Source organism: Crinia signifera, chromosome 4 (genome assembly GCF_055691185.1).
Source record: "Crinia signifera chromosome 4, ASM5569118v1, whole genome shotgun sequence".
Lineage (NCBI taxonomy): Eukaryota > Metazoa > Chordata > Amphibia > Anura > Myobatrachidae > Crinia > Crinia signifera.
In genome coordinates this window covers 7,832,130-7,850,948 of record NC_139220.1, presented here as the reverse complement: position 1 = coordinate 7,850,948, position 18,819 = coordinate 7,832,130, and the positions used below count along the sequence as shown (strand labels likewise).

Here is an 18,819-nt window from a genome sequence, read left to right as displayed (position 1 = left end):
GGTGTCCAGCGCCCGGTGCAACAGGCATTTCAACAAGTGGGACAAATTTGCGAAACCGGAAGGTCGGAGGAGTCTATGGGAATTATCAAAACTAGTCATAGACAACAGATAGAGCTGCCTCCCCGTCAAGAGATCGTTCTTCCCCTCGAGGTAAGGACCCACCGGCGGTTGGAGGGGTTTGAAGTGATGGTGGAACCCGACGGATATTTGGGAATTGGCTCCGGCCTCATCCTGGCTCGAACCCTGGCAGTGGTAAGGGACGGCAAAGTATTGGTTCGGCTGTGCAACCTTCTGGATGAGCCCAGGAAAATTCCAGCCGGCGCCACCATAGCGACCGTGACTACTGTCCCCAGGGATAATATATGTGGGGGGCGGCCAATTTTGCTACGACCAGAGGAAAAAGAGGCATGGTCGATGGCGGTGAGTTTGGGAGAGGAGGAGTGCCCCAGTACAGATTGGAATGGTCGAGTAATTCGGGAACAGATGGATGTTTCCCTAGATGAGTGTGATGCTGCGACAGTACAGAGGCTGGAGGATATGCTGTGGGAGAGGCGGAAGGTTTTTTCCCGGCATGAGGAGGATTTTGGGTATACTGAAGACTTGCAGCATAAGATCCGCACTGGAGATAGTCTTCCCGTTCGAGAGAGGTACCGGCCAATTCCTCCCAAACTTTACCAAGAGGTGAAAACAATGTTGCGGCAGATGCTGGAGAACAAGGTGATCCGTGAGAGTAAAAGTCCGTGGGCCGCCCCCATTGTTCTTGTGCAGAAGAAAGATGGTTCCATCCGATTCTGTGTGGATTACCGTCGGTTGAATAGCTGCACCGTCCGAGATGCTTACCCATTGCCACGAATCGAGGAATCCCTAGCTGCCCTCGGGGACGCTCGGTATTTTTCCACACTAGATCTGGCCAGTGGGTACTGGCAAGTCGCCGTAGCTACGCAGGACCAAGAAAAGACTGCCTTTACGACACCGATGGGGTTGTTCGAATTTCTTCGTATGCCTTTTGGACTCACCAATGCGCCGGCAACATTCCAACGGATGATGGAGAGGTGTTTGGGGGACTTGAACTTTGAAGCGCTGTTGATTTACCTGGATGACATCATTGTCTTTGCTTCTACTCTGGATGAACACCTGGTGAGGTTGGACTTGGTGCTGCAGCGCCTGGAGAAGTACGGACTTAAGCTAAAGCCCCGCAAGTGCCATCTCCTTAAAGCCAGTCTCGAGTACCTGGGTCATGTGGTGTCCAGGGATGGAGTGTGCCCCACCCCGAGTAAGATTTCGGCTGTACAAGACTGGAAAACTCCTACCACCATTACAGAGTTGCGAGCCTTCTTAGGATTGGTCGGCTACTACCGTCGGTTCATCAAGGACTTTGCCAAGGTGGCCGAGCCCCTGCAGGCCCTGCTGCGAGGTGTCGCCACTACCAACAAGAAACAGGCCGTGGCCTGGGGGGCTCCCCAGGAGATGGCGTTTGCCCACCTCAAGCGAATGCTCACAGAGGCGCCGGTACTGGGCTATGCCAACTTTGAAAAGCCTTTCATTCTTTATACGGACGGCAGCCTGCAGGGACTGGGGGCTGTACTATCCCAGGAACAGGACGGCCAGGAGCGAGTGATTGCCTATGGCAGTCGGAGTTTGCGAGAGACCGAGAGGAACCCGGACAACTACAGTGCCTTCAAGTTAGAGCTACTAGCAGTAGTCTGGGCCGTGACTGAGAAATTTGCGGAGTATCTGGCGGCAGCTCACGTGGAGATCTTCACCGACCACAATCCCCTGGCCTATTTGGACACTGCCAAGCTTGGAGCGTTGGAACAACGGTGGGTAGCGCGACTGGCGAAATACAGCCACAAGATCCGCTACCGGCCAGGAAAAAGTAACGGGAATGCTGATGCTTTATCTCGGTTTCCTCAACAGATACCCCTGGTCCCGGGGGACGAGGAACATGAAGCAGTAGAGATTCCCGACTTAACCAGGATCACCTCCTCTGGGGTACAGACACAACCCCGGGTAGAGGTGGAGACACGTTTGTACCGAAACACAGAGCGGGATTGGGCCTCGTTACAACAGAATGATCCCGGGCTACATGCCATTCGCCAATGGAAGATCAGAGGACACTGACCCAATCGCGAGGAGCGGAATCGACTGACCCTCTACTGCCAGAAACTCCTTCGGAGCTGGGATCGTCTAAAGGTCTGCGCTGGTACGTTACGCCGCCGGGTGTACTTGGAACAAGAATTTTGCATGGTGGATCAGGTTGTAGTGCCCGAAGCATTGATACTGAACTTGGTAGTTGAGGCTCATGAGAATGGAGCCCACCTGGGAGTAGCAAAAACTTACCAGTGGGTACAACGCCTGTTCTTTGCCCCCCAGTTGCTGGCGATTGTAGAGAGAGTGTGTCGGGCGTGTCGACAGTGCGGGGTAGTGAAGCCCTCGATGCAACATCCTCCTATACAGACCATCAAGACCAGTCGCACCTTGGAACTGCTGATGATTGACTACGTCCTTATTGGAGAATCTGTCAGTGGTCATCAATATGCCCTAGTCATGACGGATCACTTTACAAAGTTCACTGTGGTGGTGCCGACCCGGGATCAGACGGCGGAGTCCGCGACCAAAGCTATTGTGGAGCATTTCATTCGGCAATATGGGTGTCCTGAACGGATCCATTCAGATCAGGGTGCCTGTTTTCAAGGGAAACTCATGGAACAGCTTTGCCTGCTATATGGAGTGCAGAAGTCCCGCACCACGCCGTATCATCCCCAGGGCAATGGAGCTTGCGAACGGTTCAACCGGACGTTGCTTCAGATGTTGCGAACCTTAGAAGCAACCAAGAGACGACGATGGCCCGAACATGTGCAAGAATTAGTGTGGGTTTATAACAACAGGGTACACAGCACCACGGGATTCTCGCCATTTTTCTTGATGTTTGGGCGCCCCGGGCGAGATGCCCAGGAATTACATCTGTCCGAATCGGGAGCGGGGGGGGACGCCTTGCCTGGGGATTGGATCACTGAACATCAACAGAGGTTGAAAGAGGCACACGACATAGCGAGGAGAAGAATAGCGGATCATGCTCACCCCCCTGTTAGTGGTCGAGGGGCGGAGCCCCTGCAGGTGGGTCAACGAGTACTTGTCCGCATGGTCCGTCCGGGGAACAAGCTGTCAGAAAGCTGGGAGGTGGTGCCATATGTGGTCCGGAGACGGTTGTCTGAGCAAGGTCCGGTTTATGAGGTAGAAAGTACGGATGGGACAGGTCGGCTGAGGATCCTCAATCGAGACAAGCTGCGTCCTTGCCCGTTTCCAGAAGACATCGAGGAGGAAGGACCTCCGGACACGCGGCCTTTGCCACCACCAGTGCCCGAGGAAGATGATCTAAGCGAAGATTGGTGGGTGCCCATGGAACTGCCTAGGGACAGCGTGGCCCCTGATGATGGAACTCCTGGTCCTGGGATTGTTCCCCCAATGAGACGTTCACAGAGGACCAACCGTGGTGTTCCCGGTCCGCAATATGCTGACCCCAACTTTGTATGGTCCAGTCCTGTATTTGTCGGGACGACAAAGGAAAAAGGGGGGGGAAATGTGAGGGGACAGGCGGCGGGGGGCTGTGCTGGGGAGGGGACGGAGGAGGCTTACCTCCGTCTCCCTCCGGCTGGCTCCCCGTTGCAGCGTCGGCGGCGAGATTGCGGCCTGGAGGAACTTGAGTCCAGGAGGATTCAAGTTCCTCCAATCAACCGCCGGTATTTCGAATGGCGCGCCTCGCGCGAGCCAATAAGCGCTCGCGGCGAGGTGGCCAATCAGCGCGGGACGCGGCGGACCAATCCGGGCTCGCCGCGTCATAGCTCCGCCTCCTCCCAGCGTCTTATATTAGACGCGGGGGAGCGGCGGAGCGCAGTTCGTCGGCGGAGAGGGAGCGAGGAAGAGCTCCTGAAGGCGGAAGGGAGAAGCAGCGGCAGAGACAGCGGCGGAGGCGGCGGCGGAGACGGCGGCAGAGACGGCGGCAGATCCAGGAGCAGCCAGCACCGCAGCAGAGGCTACAGAAGAGCACGAAGAACAGAAGCTGAGGACCGGAGGGTGCTGCAGCAGTGGGGAGACAAAAGAGCTAACGAAGTCCCCTGCTGCAACCTCTCCCACCGGATCGGGTAAGTGGCCCTAGCCGGCCACCACCAGCACGTAGCCACCCTAGACCACCGGTGTCAGGCCTCCAGCCTGTGCCCAATCCCAGGCCTCCGGCCTGTGCCTCCGTGTCAGGCCTCTAGCCTGTGCCCAATCCCAGGCCTCCGGCCTGTGCCTCCGTGTCAGGCCTCTAGCCTGTGCCCAATCCCAGGCCTCCGGCCTGTGCCTCCGTGTCAGGCCTCTAGCCTGTGCCCAATCCCAGGCCTCCGGCCTGTGCCTCAGTGTCAGGCCTCCAGCCTGTGCCCTAACCCCAGGCCTCCGGCCTGTGCCTCAGTATTAGGCCTCCAGCCTGTGCCCTAACCCCAGACCTCCTGCCTGTACGTAATCACCAGGCCTCCGGCCTGTGCTCATCCCCAGGCCTACTGCCTGTGTCTCATAGGCCTGCGGCATCCATCTTAGGCCTGTCGGCCATTTTGTATATTAGCTAACTGTATAGGAAGGGAAGGGTGATCCAGCCCTCCCACACCACAGGTTTTGAACTGGGATAGACGGCTGTCTACCCAGGTATCAGGGCCTGTCCTAGGGGTGTACTGCAGTAAGCCGGGAGCACTTTATATCACAGAGGTTAGTACCTTTCACACACACCTGTTATAGTATGATCTGATCACGTCATTGTTTGATTGTCCTTATGTCTGCCTTGACTGTTAGTTAGAGGATATTGCTTGTTATTTGCTAGTGTAAGTTCAGCCTAGTTACTCGTGTTACGTTAGGGACAGGTTAGTCCTAGTTAGATTAGAGAAGGGTTGTAGAGAGGCTGTTTTCGTTCTCGTTCCCCAGGTGCTGGGATCCTCAAGCAAGGTGACAAGGAATTACGTAGGTGAGTTTCATCCGTGTGTGTGTTTGTCCCTGAGCGCCGGTCTGTGGCTCTCCCGTGAGAGAGTCACACCTACCACCTACGTGCGAAAGTGCGAATAGGTGAAGTTAGGGTGGCTGAGGCCTTTGGCCGATGATGACCTTCGCCTAACCGGCGAAGCTTGCAGCCACCCGCGGGTGTCCATAAGTGACCCTGTCTTACTATACAGCCCGGCTGTGGTTACAAGTATCCTTTTCCCCTCTAGTGATATTCTGGTCCTCGTTGGATACCTGAGGCGGACTCTTCGCGGAACCTTTGAGGGTTGAGGAGCTCACCTAACCGTAAGTGAATTACTATACATTCACACTATCTCTCTCTATCTCTCTATCTCTCTCTATCTAACGCTATTACACTGCAGCAGCACAAGTTCACAACACAGGAAGTCACAAGTAGTAACAGGATCCAGGAAGCATCCAGCGCACTACAAGCAGTGATGAAGCAGTGATAAGGCAAGGTATTTGCAAGGATCAGGTAAGTATTTTGCTCGGTTCAGGTCAGTATACTGCGGCAGCTGGGCACGGTGACCGCACTGCACGCAATTCCAGACCGGAATGGCGTCTGCAGTGCAGTCACCGTTAGTTTAAATCCCCCTCCATGGCTGTGATTGGTCCGTCGGTCCGACGAACCAATCACGGCCTTTGGGGGCGGGCGGGGTGAGGTGGGGTGACACCAGTGTCACCCTTACACCCCGCGGTGATTGGTGCTGTACTTTACAGCACCAATCACCTCCGATCCCGTGTCACCGGCGAACGTTATTCGCCGGTGACACAGAAAACGCTGTGAATGGCTGTTCACACTGAACAGCCAATCACAGCGATCGCCGACGGGGGGGCGGCATCGCAGCCCCCCCTGGGCATGCATGGACATGTCTGCTGTCAGGGACAGCAGACATGTTGAAACTGTCACCGCGTCTATAGACGCGGTGACAGTTACAAGCCATGACGTACATTTACGCCATGTGTCGGGAAGTACTTCCCGACCATGACGTAAATGTACGTCAATTGTCGGGAAGGGGTTAAAAAAAAAAAAAATCACAACAAATTGTTTCAATACAAAATGTGTATATTCCTGCCAGATGAGCAGTTAATAATTTATAATTTGTTAAATGACTGCAAAATCAGAACATTTATCAGTGTGATGTCCCTTTATGTACTAGGTGTGTCTCATAGTGTAACTGAGCCTATGGTTATAATCCTAGTGACAGACAGAATGTGACCCCACTGGTATCTGACTGACAGCTCAGCCGCACCCTGTGTACAGAATGTGACCCTACTGGTATCTGAGTGTCAGAGTTCACTTTCATTTCTCCCTCCTGCTGCAGCGATGGCGTCTGCTGATCTGAGACAGGAGCTGGTCTGTTCCATCTGCCTGAGCATTTATACAGATCCCGTAGCCCTGCCATGTGGCCACAACTTCTGCCGGGTCTGTATTGGACGTGAGCTGGATACACATGAAGAGTCTGGAGATTACACCTGTCCTAAGTGCAGAAAGAAATATCGGAGGCGTCCTGTTCTGGAGAAAAACTGGGCACTCTGCAAAATCGTAGAACATATCCGCTCTACTGCTGAGGAGGGAACTGGGGTGTCCGGCAGGCACTGCTCCGTCCATAAGAAGGTCCTGGAATATTACTGCACTGAGGATGCTGCCTGTATCTGTGTGTCCTGCTGCCTGATCGGGGAGCACAGAGGACACCAGGTGGAGATACTGGGTGAGGCCTCTGAGAAGAAGAAGCTGAGGAATGTTCTGCAGAAACTGACCACAAAGAGAGCGGAGACTGAGAAAAGAGTCCAGAGACTGCAGGAGTGCAGGAGAGAGGAACAGGGAAAAGCAGCAGGTGTAACAGAGACAGTCACTGCCCTGTTTAGAGACCTCAGAAGACAGCTGGAAGACCTGGAGAAGAGAGTCCTGCGTGAGATCTCCAGGCAGGAACAGCGCGTTTCACTCTCAGTCTCTGATCTGATCCAGCAGCTGGAAATAAAGAAGGACGAGCTGTCCGGGAAGATGCGTCACATTGAGGAGCTGTGTAACATGTCTGACCCAGTGATTGTCTTACAGGAACCGGACACAGGGGACTTGTGTGACACTGAGGACACAGAGAGACATGATAACCAGGTCCGTGGGGCAGGAGATCTAGATGTGGGATCCATCTCAGGGACATTACGCACATTATCTGATGTAATAACAGGGATAAATACAGGGATCTATGTGCAGGAAGCTACAGACCTATTACTGGATGTAGCCACAGCTGGTGATTATATACAGATATCAGGTGACAGGAAATCTGCATCCTGGTCAGACATAGACCAGAGACACCCAGTAACACCAGAGAGATTTCAGTGTTGTCAGGTAATCAGCATCAGGAGATTCTCCTCAGGGCGACATTACTGGGAGGTGGATGTCAGTAAGTCAGTGTTATGGAGGGTGGGGATGTGTTATCCCAGTATAGACAGGACAGGAGACCAGTCAGACATTGGATATAATAACAAGTCCTGGTGTCTGCGTAGGTGGTATAATCAGTACTATGTGATACATGACAGTACAGAGATCCGGTTACCTGACAATATCCCCTGTGACAGAGTGAGGATATACCTGGATTATGAGGCAGGACAGATGTCCTTTTATTCTCTGTGTGACCCCATCAGACACTTACACACCTACACTGCCGCCCTCACTGAGCCCCTCCATGCTGCATTAGGTGTATGGGGCGGATGTATAACTATATCTGGGGGAGTCAGCAGCTGGGAGATATTACCATAACATACCTCCCAACTGTCACGATTTTAGAGGGACAGTCCCGATTTTCGGGTACTGTCCCGCTGTCCCACCCGCGGCAGGCATTGTCCTGCTGCGGGGGGTGGCAGTTGGGAGACCCCCCAATCTAGTAGAATAGACGCTGTGCGCATGCGCACAGCGTCTATTCTCGTATGAAAATGAGGTCGCGGCTAATTAGCATAAGCCGCACCCTCATTTGCATACGCCCCGCCCCCTTTTCGGACGCTCGCGCGGCTTCGCCGTGCGAGTGTCCCTATTTCTTCATGTCAAAAGTTGGGAGGTATGCCATAACAATCTGCCCAGAGACTGGTGACATCACAGGAAGGGGGCAGCCAGGTCGATACAGCAACTGAAGATTTGGGGGCGTGGCCTGCTCTAGTGGGTGAGGAGGTGGGGTGATGTGAAGTAGTATGTTGTGGGTGGGGGTGTGTCTTTATGATCATGTCACCATAGCAACACCCCCCCCCCCCCTTCCCCAGCATTGCAATGCTGAGATTACCGGTATTGTACACCTGGGGGCGTGGCTAGGGTGACGCAATTCAGTGTAAATCACATAATCGACCTATGGTCCTCCCACCTTTTTGGATAAGTGGATGTCAGCTGAATCTGTGAGACTTGCCCACTTTCCCAGGAGCCAGGAGCACTACCTGATTTTTTGGGAGCCTCCTGGATGATCTGGCGCATGCCCATCTGTAGCTCCTGTCTCTGCAGAGGTTCCATAATACCCTTTCCCCTATGTAATTGCAGTTCTGGGCGCTCCCCTATGGCATACATATGTACTTACAGTGGCCAACAGTTATTTTAGGTCTCTTAGGAAACTACTTTGCATATTTCCGCCTTGTTTCCCTCGTATCTCATTTTATTTTGCTTCTGTTTATTGCGTCACATTCTCCTATAGACAGTTCTGGCTTCCGGTGTCCAATGTATGACTGGCGGTTACTTCTGCTTCTTACATCACGCGCTTCTGTTATTGTAGATATTATTGTACATACGAGGCTGGATTGGACAGTAACGCCTCCGTGCCTATAAGTGTTTTATCTGTGAACACATTGGAACACTTTGTTTTGTACATGATAACTCAGTTTATCCTCTGTGTAATGCACTATACACTTTCCAACATAGTCTCATCCCTTTCCACGCATGTGCGCCAACGCTTGACGAGTCGGGCAAACCAGTCGGAGAAGAAAGCTGGTGGTTGTTGTTGATACCAGGACCAAATGGCAGCTTTCACCTCATTGTCACAGTTGAAGTTTTGACCCTTAAGGTGCCATGGAGGCATTACTATCTAATCCAGTCTCGTACGCTCACTCCTATCCCATCTCACATCCTAACCATCTGCTACATCCTCACTTCTATCCCATCTCACATCCTAACCATCTGCTACATCCTCACTTTTACCCCATCTCACATCCTAACCATCTGCTACATCCTCACTTCTACCCCATCTCACATCCTAACCATCTGCTACATCCTCACTTCTATCCCATCTCTCATCCTAACCATCTGGTACATCCTCACTTCTATCCCATCTCACATCTAAGTCATCTGCTACATCCTCACTTCTATCCCATCTCTCATCCTAACCATCTGCTACATCCTCACTTCTATCCCATCTCACATCCTAACCATCTGGTACATCGTCACTTCTATCCCATCTCACATCCTAACCATCTGCTACATCCTCACTTCTACCCCATCTCACATCCTAACCATCTGCTACATCCTCACTTCTACCCCATCTCACATCCTAACCATCTGGTACATCCTCAGTTCTACCCCATCTCACATCCTAACCATCTGCTACATCCTCACTTCTACCCCATCTCACATCCTAACCATCTGGTACATCGTCACTTCTATCCCATCTCACATCCTAACCATCTGGTACATCCTAACTTCTATCCTCACTTCTATCCCATCTCACATCTAAGTCATCTGCTACATCCTCACTTCTATCCCATCTCACATCCTAACCATCTGCTACATCCTCACTTCTATCCCATCTCACATCCTAACCATCTGGTACATCGTCACTTCTATCCCATCTCACATCCTAACCATCTGCTACATCCTCACTTCTACCCCATCTCACATCCTAACCATCTGGTACATCCTCAGTTCTACCCCATCTCACATCCTAACCATCTGCTACATCCTCACTTCTACCCCATCTCACATCCTAACCATCTGGTACATCGTCACTTCTACCCCATCTCACATCCTAACCATCTGGTAAATCCTAACTTCTATCCTCACTTCTATCCCATCTCACATCTAAGTCATCTGCTACATCCTCACTTCTATCCCATCTCACATCCTAACCATCTGCTACATCCTCACTTCTATCCCATCTCACATCCTAACCATCTGGTACATCGTCACTTCTATCCCATCTCACATCCTAACCATCTGCTACATCCTCACTTCTACCCCATCTCACATCCTAACCATCTGCTACATCCTCACTTCTACCCCATCTCACATCCTAACCATCTGCTACATCCTCACTTCTACCCCATCTCACATCCTAACCATCTGCTACATCCTCACTTCTATCCCATCTCTCATCCTAACCATCTGGTAAATCCTCAGTTCTACCCCATCTCACATCTAAGTCATCTGCTACATCCTCACTTCTATCCCATCTCACATCCTAACCATCTGGTACATCGTCAGTTCTACCCCATCTCACATCTAAGTCATCTGCTACATCCGCACTTCTACACCATCTCTCATCCTAACCATCAGATTATGCTTATACAGCTCAGTTTATTGTGCCCATGTCTTAGTTTTATACAGGGTAACATTGTTTGTATTCAAAAGTAAAACCTAATAATAGTCAGCAAACCCCACAGTTCTTTATCTAAGAGCTCCTCTCGGGAACTCTGACGTTGCCCTGGGTGACGGGTAGCCCAGTATTACTGTATTTCAGACCATCCTCGCTGCATTGCTTTTGTAGAGTTTCCCCCTTACAGGCGGTTGTGAGTCCACGATAAGTTCCCTGTTACCCTCACAGTGCTAGGTATGGTCGGCAAAACATGGAAAGGTCCTTTTCATGTTTCAGCATAGTCGGGAAGTCTGCCGGCAAACCCTCAGCCACTTAGGGCTATTTCACATGCTCCGGCTCCTGCCGGGGGCGGCGAAACCCCGCACGGCCAGGAAGCCGTGCCGAACATAGTAGTTTACAATGGTAGGGATGGCCACAGCTGGCAGCCGGCCCTTCCAGTGGTGGGATCCGGCTGCAACCGGGGGCCGGGCCGTGGCCGTCCCATGTGAATGGACACAATTGTGTCCATTAGTAACTACTGTGCGTGGCACGGCTTTTCGCCGTGCAGGATTTTGCCGCCTGGCAGGAGCCGGAGCATGTGAAATAGCCCTTACAGCACCCTGCTAAGCACCTTTTGTGTGGATACTGTATGGACTGACACATATACTCAGAAGAGTGAGATCACTATGAACTGACACTCACTGAGATCTAAAAAGTATCTCTATAGGAAAGCAATATAAGAGCGAACCCTAAAGGAGGATCCATAACCATACCCTATAGATTTTAGAGGACATGTTTTTCGTTTGTATGCCCTGTTTGTCATACCATCCTCCGTGTGTATACTGGTACTAACATTTTTGTTTAAATATTTACTGTCAAATTTTTATGAATTACTTGCACCTTAATTGAATTTATTAACTACATTTTAGTAAAGAAATAAAACATAACTTTTATTGAAATACTTCTAATACTTCATTTACACTAGAATTACACAGGGTATCCTGTATTATACCCATATACCCAGCAACAACCGTATACGTAGGGCATAGCTCTGACCTCTAGACCCCTCTGGCATCCATGAAAAGGTCCTTCCCAGCGATCAGCGAGGGAACCCAACTGGCGGGTGTTATGGATCAGAACCTCATCTCCTGACCGGGGTAACAGGCTTCTTCCTTCAGGGAGGGTGTGGATTGGAAGTGCCTAGACCTACAGTCAGTGGGCCAATACCAAAAGTTGGACATGCACTACTGTAGGTCGACATTGGCAAAAGGTGGACACAAGGAAAAGAAGGACATGGAAAAGATAGACACAAAAAGTTGAGTTTTCATGGTTTTTGTTGTCAATGTTGACATCTGTTGACACGGACCCCTAAATAAGTGTAGCGCACACCCTCACATGGTCATTTGCCATTTCCTTTCGGAGTCCATGTGGATCATAAAGTATAAAACAGTATAATAAAAAAAGAAGGAAAGAAAAACGTCATGTCAACCTTTTGGGGTCAACCTTTTTGGGGTCGACCACAGCCTAACAAGTCCGTCATAGTGTGATATAGTCAGTCTGCCCCTGGGGGTATTCCCATAGACCACTGCAGCCACTGCTTCCGGCCAGGCCTGTGTAGTGATGGTTCCATAGTACTTCTATCACATATAATATTCTCACAGGACCAATAACTTCAGCTATAGCAGTCGCCTTTCCCATAACATTCAGCACACTTATGGGGTACACACTTATGGGGTACTCAGGTACCCCCAGGTGTTCCCCGAGGGTAATGAGAACATAGTATGGCAAATATAATCTGATCTGTGCAGGGAAGAATCAGAAGCGATTACAGTAGGATGCGGCGTGTGAAGCGTGTTGTGCCTTCACTGCCCAAAGGGCATGTCTAATTCCACATATGGGCGTGTCTAATTCCACATATGGGCGTGTCTAATTCCACATATGGGCATGTCTAATTCCACATATGGGCGTGTCTAATTCCACATATGGGCGTGTCTATTTCCACATATGGGAGTGTCTATTTCCACATATGGGCGTGTCTATTTCCACATATGGGCGTGTCTACTTCCACATATGGGAGTGTCTATTTCCACATATGGGCGTGTCTATTTCCACATATGGGCGTGTCTAATTCCAAATATGGGTGTGTCTAATTCCACATATGGTCGTGTCTAATTCCACATATGGGCGTGTCTAATTCCACATATGGGCATGTCTAATTCCACATATGGGCGTGTCTAATTCCACATATGGGCGTGTCTATTTCCACATATGGGAGTGTCTATTTCCACATATGGGCGTGTCTATTTCCACATATGGGCGTGTCTACTTCCACATATGGGAGTGTCTATTTCCACATATGGGCGTGTCTATTTCCACATATGGGCGTGTCTTATTCCAAATATGGGGGTGTCTAATTCCACATATGGTCGTGTCTAATTCCACATATGGGCGTGTCTAATTCCACATATGGACGTGTCTAATTCCACATATGGTATTACCAGCAGATGAGCAGCTTTGAGGACGGCTTTTCATAGCTCTGCACTATGCAACACCGTCCTCCCCCCACCGTCGGCGCCGGGCAGGGGGAAAGCCGCTCAGTGTGTATGCACTGAGCGGCTTTCCCCCCAGCAATGATAGCGATCGTCGCTGTCCATACACGCTGGGCATAGTATGTATGGACCCCAGTATGTGTGGACCTTTAAAGTGGAGGGCCTGTACAAAAACAGACGCTGGTTGTTTGGTACTTTGGGAGAGATGTATTAACTAACGCAGCCTGTAACGTGGCGGATCGACTGGTACTTTGGGAGAGAGTTATTAAAGCTTGGCGATAGATAAGTGGAGAGAGATAAAGGTGGAGATGTATCAACCTTTGGGGAGGGATAAAGTAAAAAACCAATCAATCAGCATTTCTGATTAGTTGCTAGTTTATCTCTCTCCAACCTTAGTACATCTGGCACTAAGTGGGGATAATACCAGGACAATAGGTTGGCATATTATTTGTCACTGGAGGGGAGTCCGCACATATTTCTATGTGGGGCTGATTCATTCTCCCCACACTAACCATTCCGCTTTGTACAATCAGTTACCACCATTGTGCCCGCGGTGGAGCCCAAGGAGAACAGCAGCACTGATGGGAAGGATGGGCAGTAAACAGACTGTGCCACAACTACTAGAAAGGAAACACGCGGCCCCTCGTCTGTTAACCTCTGCGCAGATATAAACAACTGCAACATGGAATCACTGTCACTTCCTCTCGCGGTGACATTGTATGTCCCCATACACAGGTTTATACACATTAGTATTGCATCGTCCTCATTTCTCCTTATTCTCAACTCATCTCCTTCCTGGGACCCTGCAGTCTCATCTGTGGCCGCTTCTCCCTATGGCCGCGGCGGTCCTTACTGTTGTCTGTCTCATCTGTGGCCGCTTCTCCCTATGGCCGCGGCGGTCCTTACTGTTGTCTGTCTCATCTGTGGCCGCTTCTCCCTATGGCTGCGGCGGTCCTTACTGTTGTCTGTCTCATCTGTGGCCGCTTCTCCCTATGGCCGTGGCGGTCCTTACTGTTGTCTGTCTCATCTGTGGCCGCTTCTCCCTATGGCCGTGGCGGTCCTTACTGTTGCCTGTCTCATCTGTGGCCGCTTCTCCCTATGGCCGTGGCGGTCCTTACTGTTGTCTGTCTCATCTGTGGCAGCTTCTCCCTATGGCCGTGGCGGTCCTAACTGTTGTCTGTCTCATCTGTGGCCACTTCTCCCTATGACCACGGCGGTCCTTACTGTTGTCTGTCTCATCTGTGGCAGCTTCTCCCTATGGCTGCTGCGGTCCTTAGTGTTGTCTGTCTCATCTGTGGCCACTTCTCCCTATGGCCGTGGCGGTCCTAACTGTTGTCTGTCTCATCTGTGGCCGCTTCTCCCTATGGCTACTGCGGTCCTTACTGTTGTCTGTCTCATCTGTGGCCGCTTCTCCCTATGGCCACGGCGGTCCTTACTGTTGTCTGTCTCATCTGTGACTGCGTCTCCCTATGGCCGCGGCGGTCCTTACTGTTGTCTGTCTCATCTGTTGCAGCTTCTCCCAATGGCCGCGGCGGTCATTACTGTTGTCTATCTCATCTGTGGCCGCTTCTCCCTATGGCCGCGGCGGTCCTTACTGTTGTCTGTCTAATCTGTGGCCACCTCTGAGCAAGGCTAGGCAGACATTGCTATCGACCATCATGGTTAAAAATCATCTATGGTCTATTTATTTATTGATTTATTTACAGTTTCTTATATAGCGCAGCAGATTTTGTTGCGCTTTACAATAGTAGACAGTGATAAAACAAACTGGGTAGCAAAAGAACAGACTTGGTGGTAGGAGGGCCCTGCTGCAAGCTTACAATCTATGACCAATGTTGAATACTTTTGCCATCGATTAGGGAGAATCAGATGATTTCCCACCATCGATGATGCAGAAGCAATTTATATATATTGATTTTCAACAAAGTGCTTAGCTCTACCTTTGAAATGCCAATGAAGCTCCGCCTCTATGGTCTTATTGGCTTGCAGCCTACTGTATTGTAAAGCAGTCCGGACAACCTCTGCAATTTTGGGGGCTCACCGTAGATATTTAGTATCTCCTGCCTGTATGACAGAGGGGATATCGCTGATGTCTGATGTCATCCCTCAGTGCTAGGGAAGCCAATCCAGGGGCATTTTTTCAATCCTAGGATTTGTTATTCCCAGGATCGGCATCCCTAATAAAAAAAAAAACTCCCAACCCCCCCCTCCCCCCTCCCCGACTGCGAACATTTACTTACTTAGCCGTTGCAGTGGGCAGTGCAGTTGGGGAGCTGGACAGGCGCTGCAGCCGGTGAGCGGGGTAGGGAATGCAGGGGTGCCGCACTGAGTGGCTGGGCCATTGGCAGCAGAGTGATTGGGGCAGCCGGTGAGTGCGCCACCCTGTGCAGCATGACCTTTAGCATCACGTCACTCTGTGCAGAGCCGCGCACCGGGTTGGGACAGCCGGGCAGCATTTGAGCGAGTGCTCAGATGCTGTCCGGCATTAGACTTCACATGCGCAGTCTAATCCCAAAATCCTGGGATTGGAGACAAGTATTGAAATCCCAGCGATTTTGGTGCCAAATCCCAGGATCTCGCCGATCCCGACCCTGGTATTGGCCACCTTACTCAGTGCCCCACAACAGCTACACCCTATAGGTTTTGATGCTAATGCCCCCTGAAGATGGCGTTATCCCGCTGTAGGCTAAGGAACCTTGGTGAGTGATAAAGTGTAGAGAGAGATAAAGTACCGGACAATCAGCGCCGCTATGTTACAGCTGCGTTTGAACAACGTCAGGAGCTGTCTGGCTGGCACTTTATCTCTCTCCAAGGCTTATTACATCACCCGCAGAATCATTTACAGCCAACAGAATGGAAACCTCCCAAGAATGCAGCCAGCAGCTGTGTACGAGTCCTGTCTACTCCACTGTATAAACAGCTTTATCCTGAACAAACACTCACACGCGCCCCCTGCTGGCCTGACAGGGGTCGGATTGAATAATAAGTTATTTTTCTGCTTCCTGTTAAAGTGAACTTGTCAACCCCACATAATATGACATTACGGCCTGTAGCCGGCGCCCCTGCCCAGATTCAGCTTAGTATAGGCCTGGTACGCCTATCCATGGGACATGATGGCAGGGGCTGAGCTGCGGGGGATGGTAATACAATGTTTGCAGAATGGGGGTTATTCTGGTTGAGTTGCTCGAATTGGCATCCTTGCGAGCCAACCAGATCAACCAGATCCTGCCTTGCGAATGGTGGTACGCCAGCCCTCCATTCGCGCGGCACGTATGTTCGAAACACACATCATTCGATGGTCGCCGCCCCCTGCACCCGTGTCATAGGCCGATTAGCATGAGAACGCTAGAGGTTACCATATGCTAATGGTCCCCCCCCCCCGTACCCAGCGCATGCACATACGTAAGCAATAAACACCGGCCCCGTGCAAACTAACGTGGCCCTGCTAATGGACCTGAATAAGGTCCAATATTTTGTAGAGATCCTGAGATTTCGGGTCACCCACACACTGACTATGGGCCTGATTCAGCCCTGTGAGCAAGGCTGCAATTTCCGCAGATAGACAAAACCGTTGTGCGCTGCAGGTGGGGCCAGGGCCGGACTGGCTGTAGATGCATGTGGTGCATCTTGATCTTTGTAGTCTACAGGTATGACATCACTTCCGGTCATGCGGCCGGACGGTCAGTCAGTGTTTGCCGAAGCTGGAATAAAGACGCACCTGATTGAAGCTGCACAGGTGTCCGTGAGTTGATTGATACGCACACATCTACATGGTGTCAGAAGCGGGATCTACATGGCACATGGGCTGAGGAAGATTGACCCGCTGGTCTTGACGAACACATCGCTGACAACTGGCTCAGATTCAAGAGAGAGAGTGGCACGTGTACTGCATCGCGGGCTTATCAGACAAGTCAAAGAAGGTACAGGCATACACGCTGCTGAACCTCGCAGGCACAGACGCCGTGGATAAATCAGAGGCATTCATCTACGCAGACACAGAGAACAGAGAGGATCCTGAGGTCCTGCTTGCCAAGTTTGAGGAGATCTGTATGCCGGTAAAGAACATCATCATGGACAGGCATATCTTCAACAGCACAAGCCAAAAGGGCGATGACACCGTGCAGTCATACGCCTCCACACTAAAGCTACTGGCCAAGAGGTGCAACTTTGGGACACTCACAGATGAACTCATCCGTGTGTGGCATTAGGAATGACAAGGTACGTGCACAGCTGCTAAGGGAGGAGGGCCTCGCGCTAGAAACCGCCATAACCTTATGCATGCTCCATGAGCAGGCAGAAAAGGGCACAAGGGAGTTGAAGATTGACGCTGAAGTCTGTGTCATGGCGGCCACTGAACCCCGATCACTCTCATGCGGGAACTGCGCAGCACAACACCCCCAGGCAAGCAGAACTGCCCTGCATATGCAATGCATGTGGCAAATGGAATCACTTCACCAGGTGCTGTCGCTCTAAAGACCAGACACCCACAAAACAGCTAACTGAGCCCCGCTATAGCCGCACACCCAGGCAGGTTAGCCAGGCAGACACAGACCTGGTGCACAGCCCGCACAACAGTCTGTGACAGTGTCGACCACACAGACGAGAGGGGTGAGATATTCATAAAGCTCAAGACCAAATACACCAACAGAGTGGCCACAATCAAGATAGACTAAGGGGCCAAGAGCAACGTCATGTCACACAGACAACTACGCGAGCTAGACCCTGCTGCACGGATCAATCCACAGGACAAGATAAACCTAATAGCATATGGAGGCCAGGTCATCACCACACTTGGCACCACAAGAATACAGTTCACCCATGCTGAGTTGCTCTTCCACATCGTGGACCAACAAGTCCCGGACAGTATGAGACTAGGCCTGTTGACACTGGGGCCTGATGTACACGCCATTCAAATAACTGTCCCAGAGATGAAAGATTTCCAAGATCTGTTTGATTGCAAAACACTGGGAAAACTGCCGATCACCTACCACATGAGGCTGGATGACTCCATTGCTCCCACTGTTTGCGCTCCCCGCAGGGTCCCTATTGCCATGAAGGACAAGATCATCCAAGAGCTACACAGAATGACGCAGCTGGGTGTCATTGCACCGATTGAGGAAGCAACGCAATGGGTGTCTGCCATGGTAGCTGCAGCTTAATAGGATGGGACTGTACGGTTATGCATTGACCCGGTACACCTAAACAAGGCACTTCTACGCCCCTACCATCCGCTCCGCACCATCGAGCAGGTGATTGCTGACATGCCAGGTGCAACCGTCTTCAGCACCCTGGATGCCAAGTGCGGGTTCTGGCAGATCCTTCTGGACAGAGCCTCTTCAGGACTCACTGCCTTCATGACCCCCATTGGGCGATATGTCTTCCTCCGCATGCCCTACGACCTCACCACGGGCAGCGAGGTCTTCCAGCGCTGCATGGAGCAACTGTCTGCTGGCTATCCCTGTGACATCATCGTTGATGACATCCTCATCTGGGGCCGCACCATGGAGGAGCATGATCAGTGCCTACACCAGGTACTTCAGCAGGCTCACGCCCTCAATCTCAAGCTCAACCCTGACAAATGCAGATTCAGAGTTACAGAGGTGGCATATGTGGGCCACGTTATTACCAACAAGGGTGTACTGCCTGACCCAAACAAGGTCTCTGCTGTCCTGCAAATGCCCCTCCCGGCTGATAGACTGGCA

The 18,819-nt window shown here is 51.3% G+C and overlaps 1 protein-coding gene across 1 annotated transcript; it reads left to right on the top strand.

Moving 5' to 3' along the window:
• Positions 1-6,352: 6,352 nt before the first annotated feature.
• Positions 6,353-7,786, top strand: LOC146072201 (E3 ubiquitin-protein ligase TRIM39-like). Its single transcript, XM_083179530.1, has one exon. It carries the CDS (start codon positions 6,353-6,355, stop codon positions 7,784-7,786), a length of 1,434 nt encoding a protein of 477 aa, XP_083035656.1.
• The last annotated feature ends 11,033 nt before the right edge of the window (positions 7,787-18,819 follow it).

Bases quoted from the DNA above. Each gene is read 5' to 3' on its own strand.
- LOC146072201 (XM_083179530.1), top strand. From the start codon at position 6,353: ATGGCGTCTGCTGATCTGAGACAGGAGCTGGTCTGTTCCATCTGCCTG.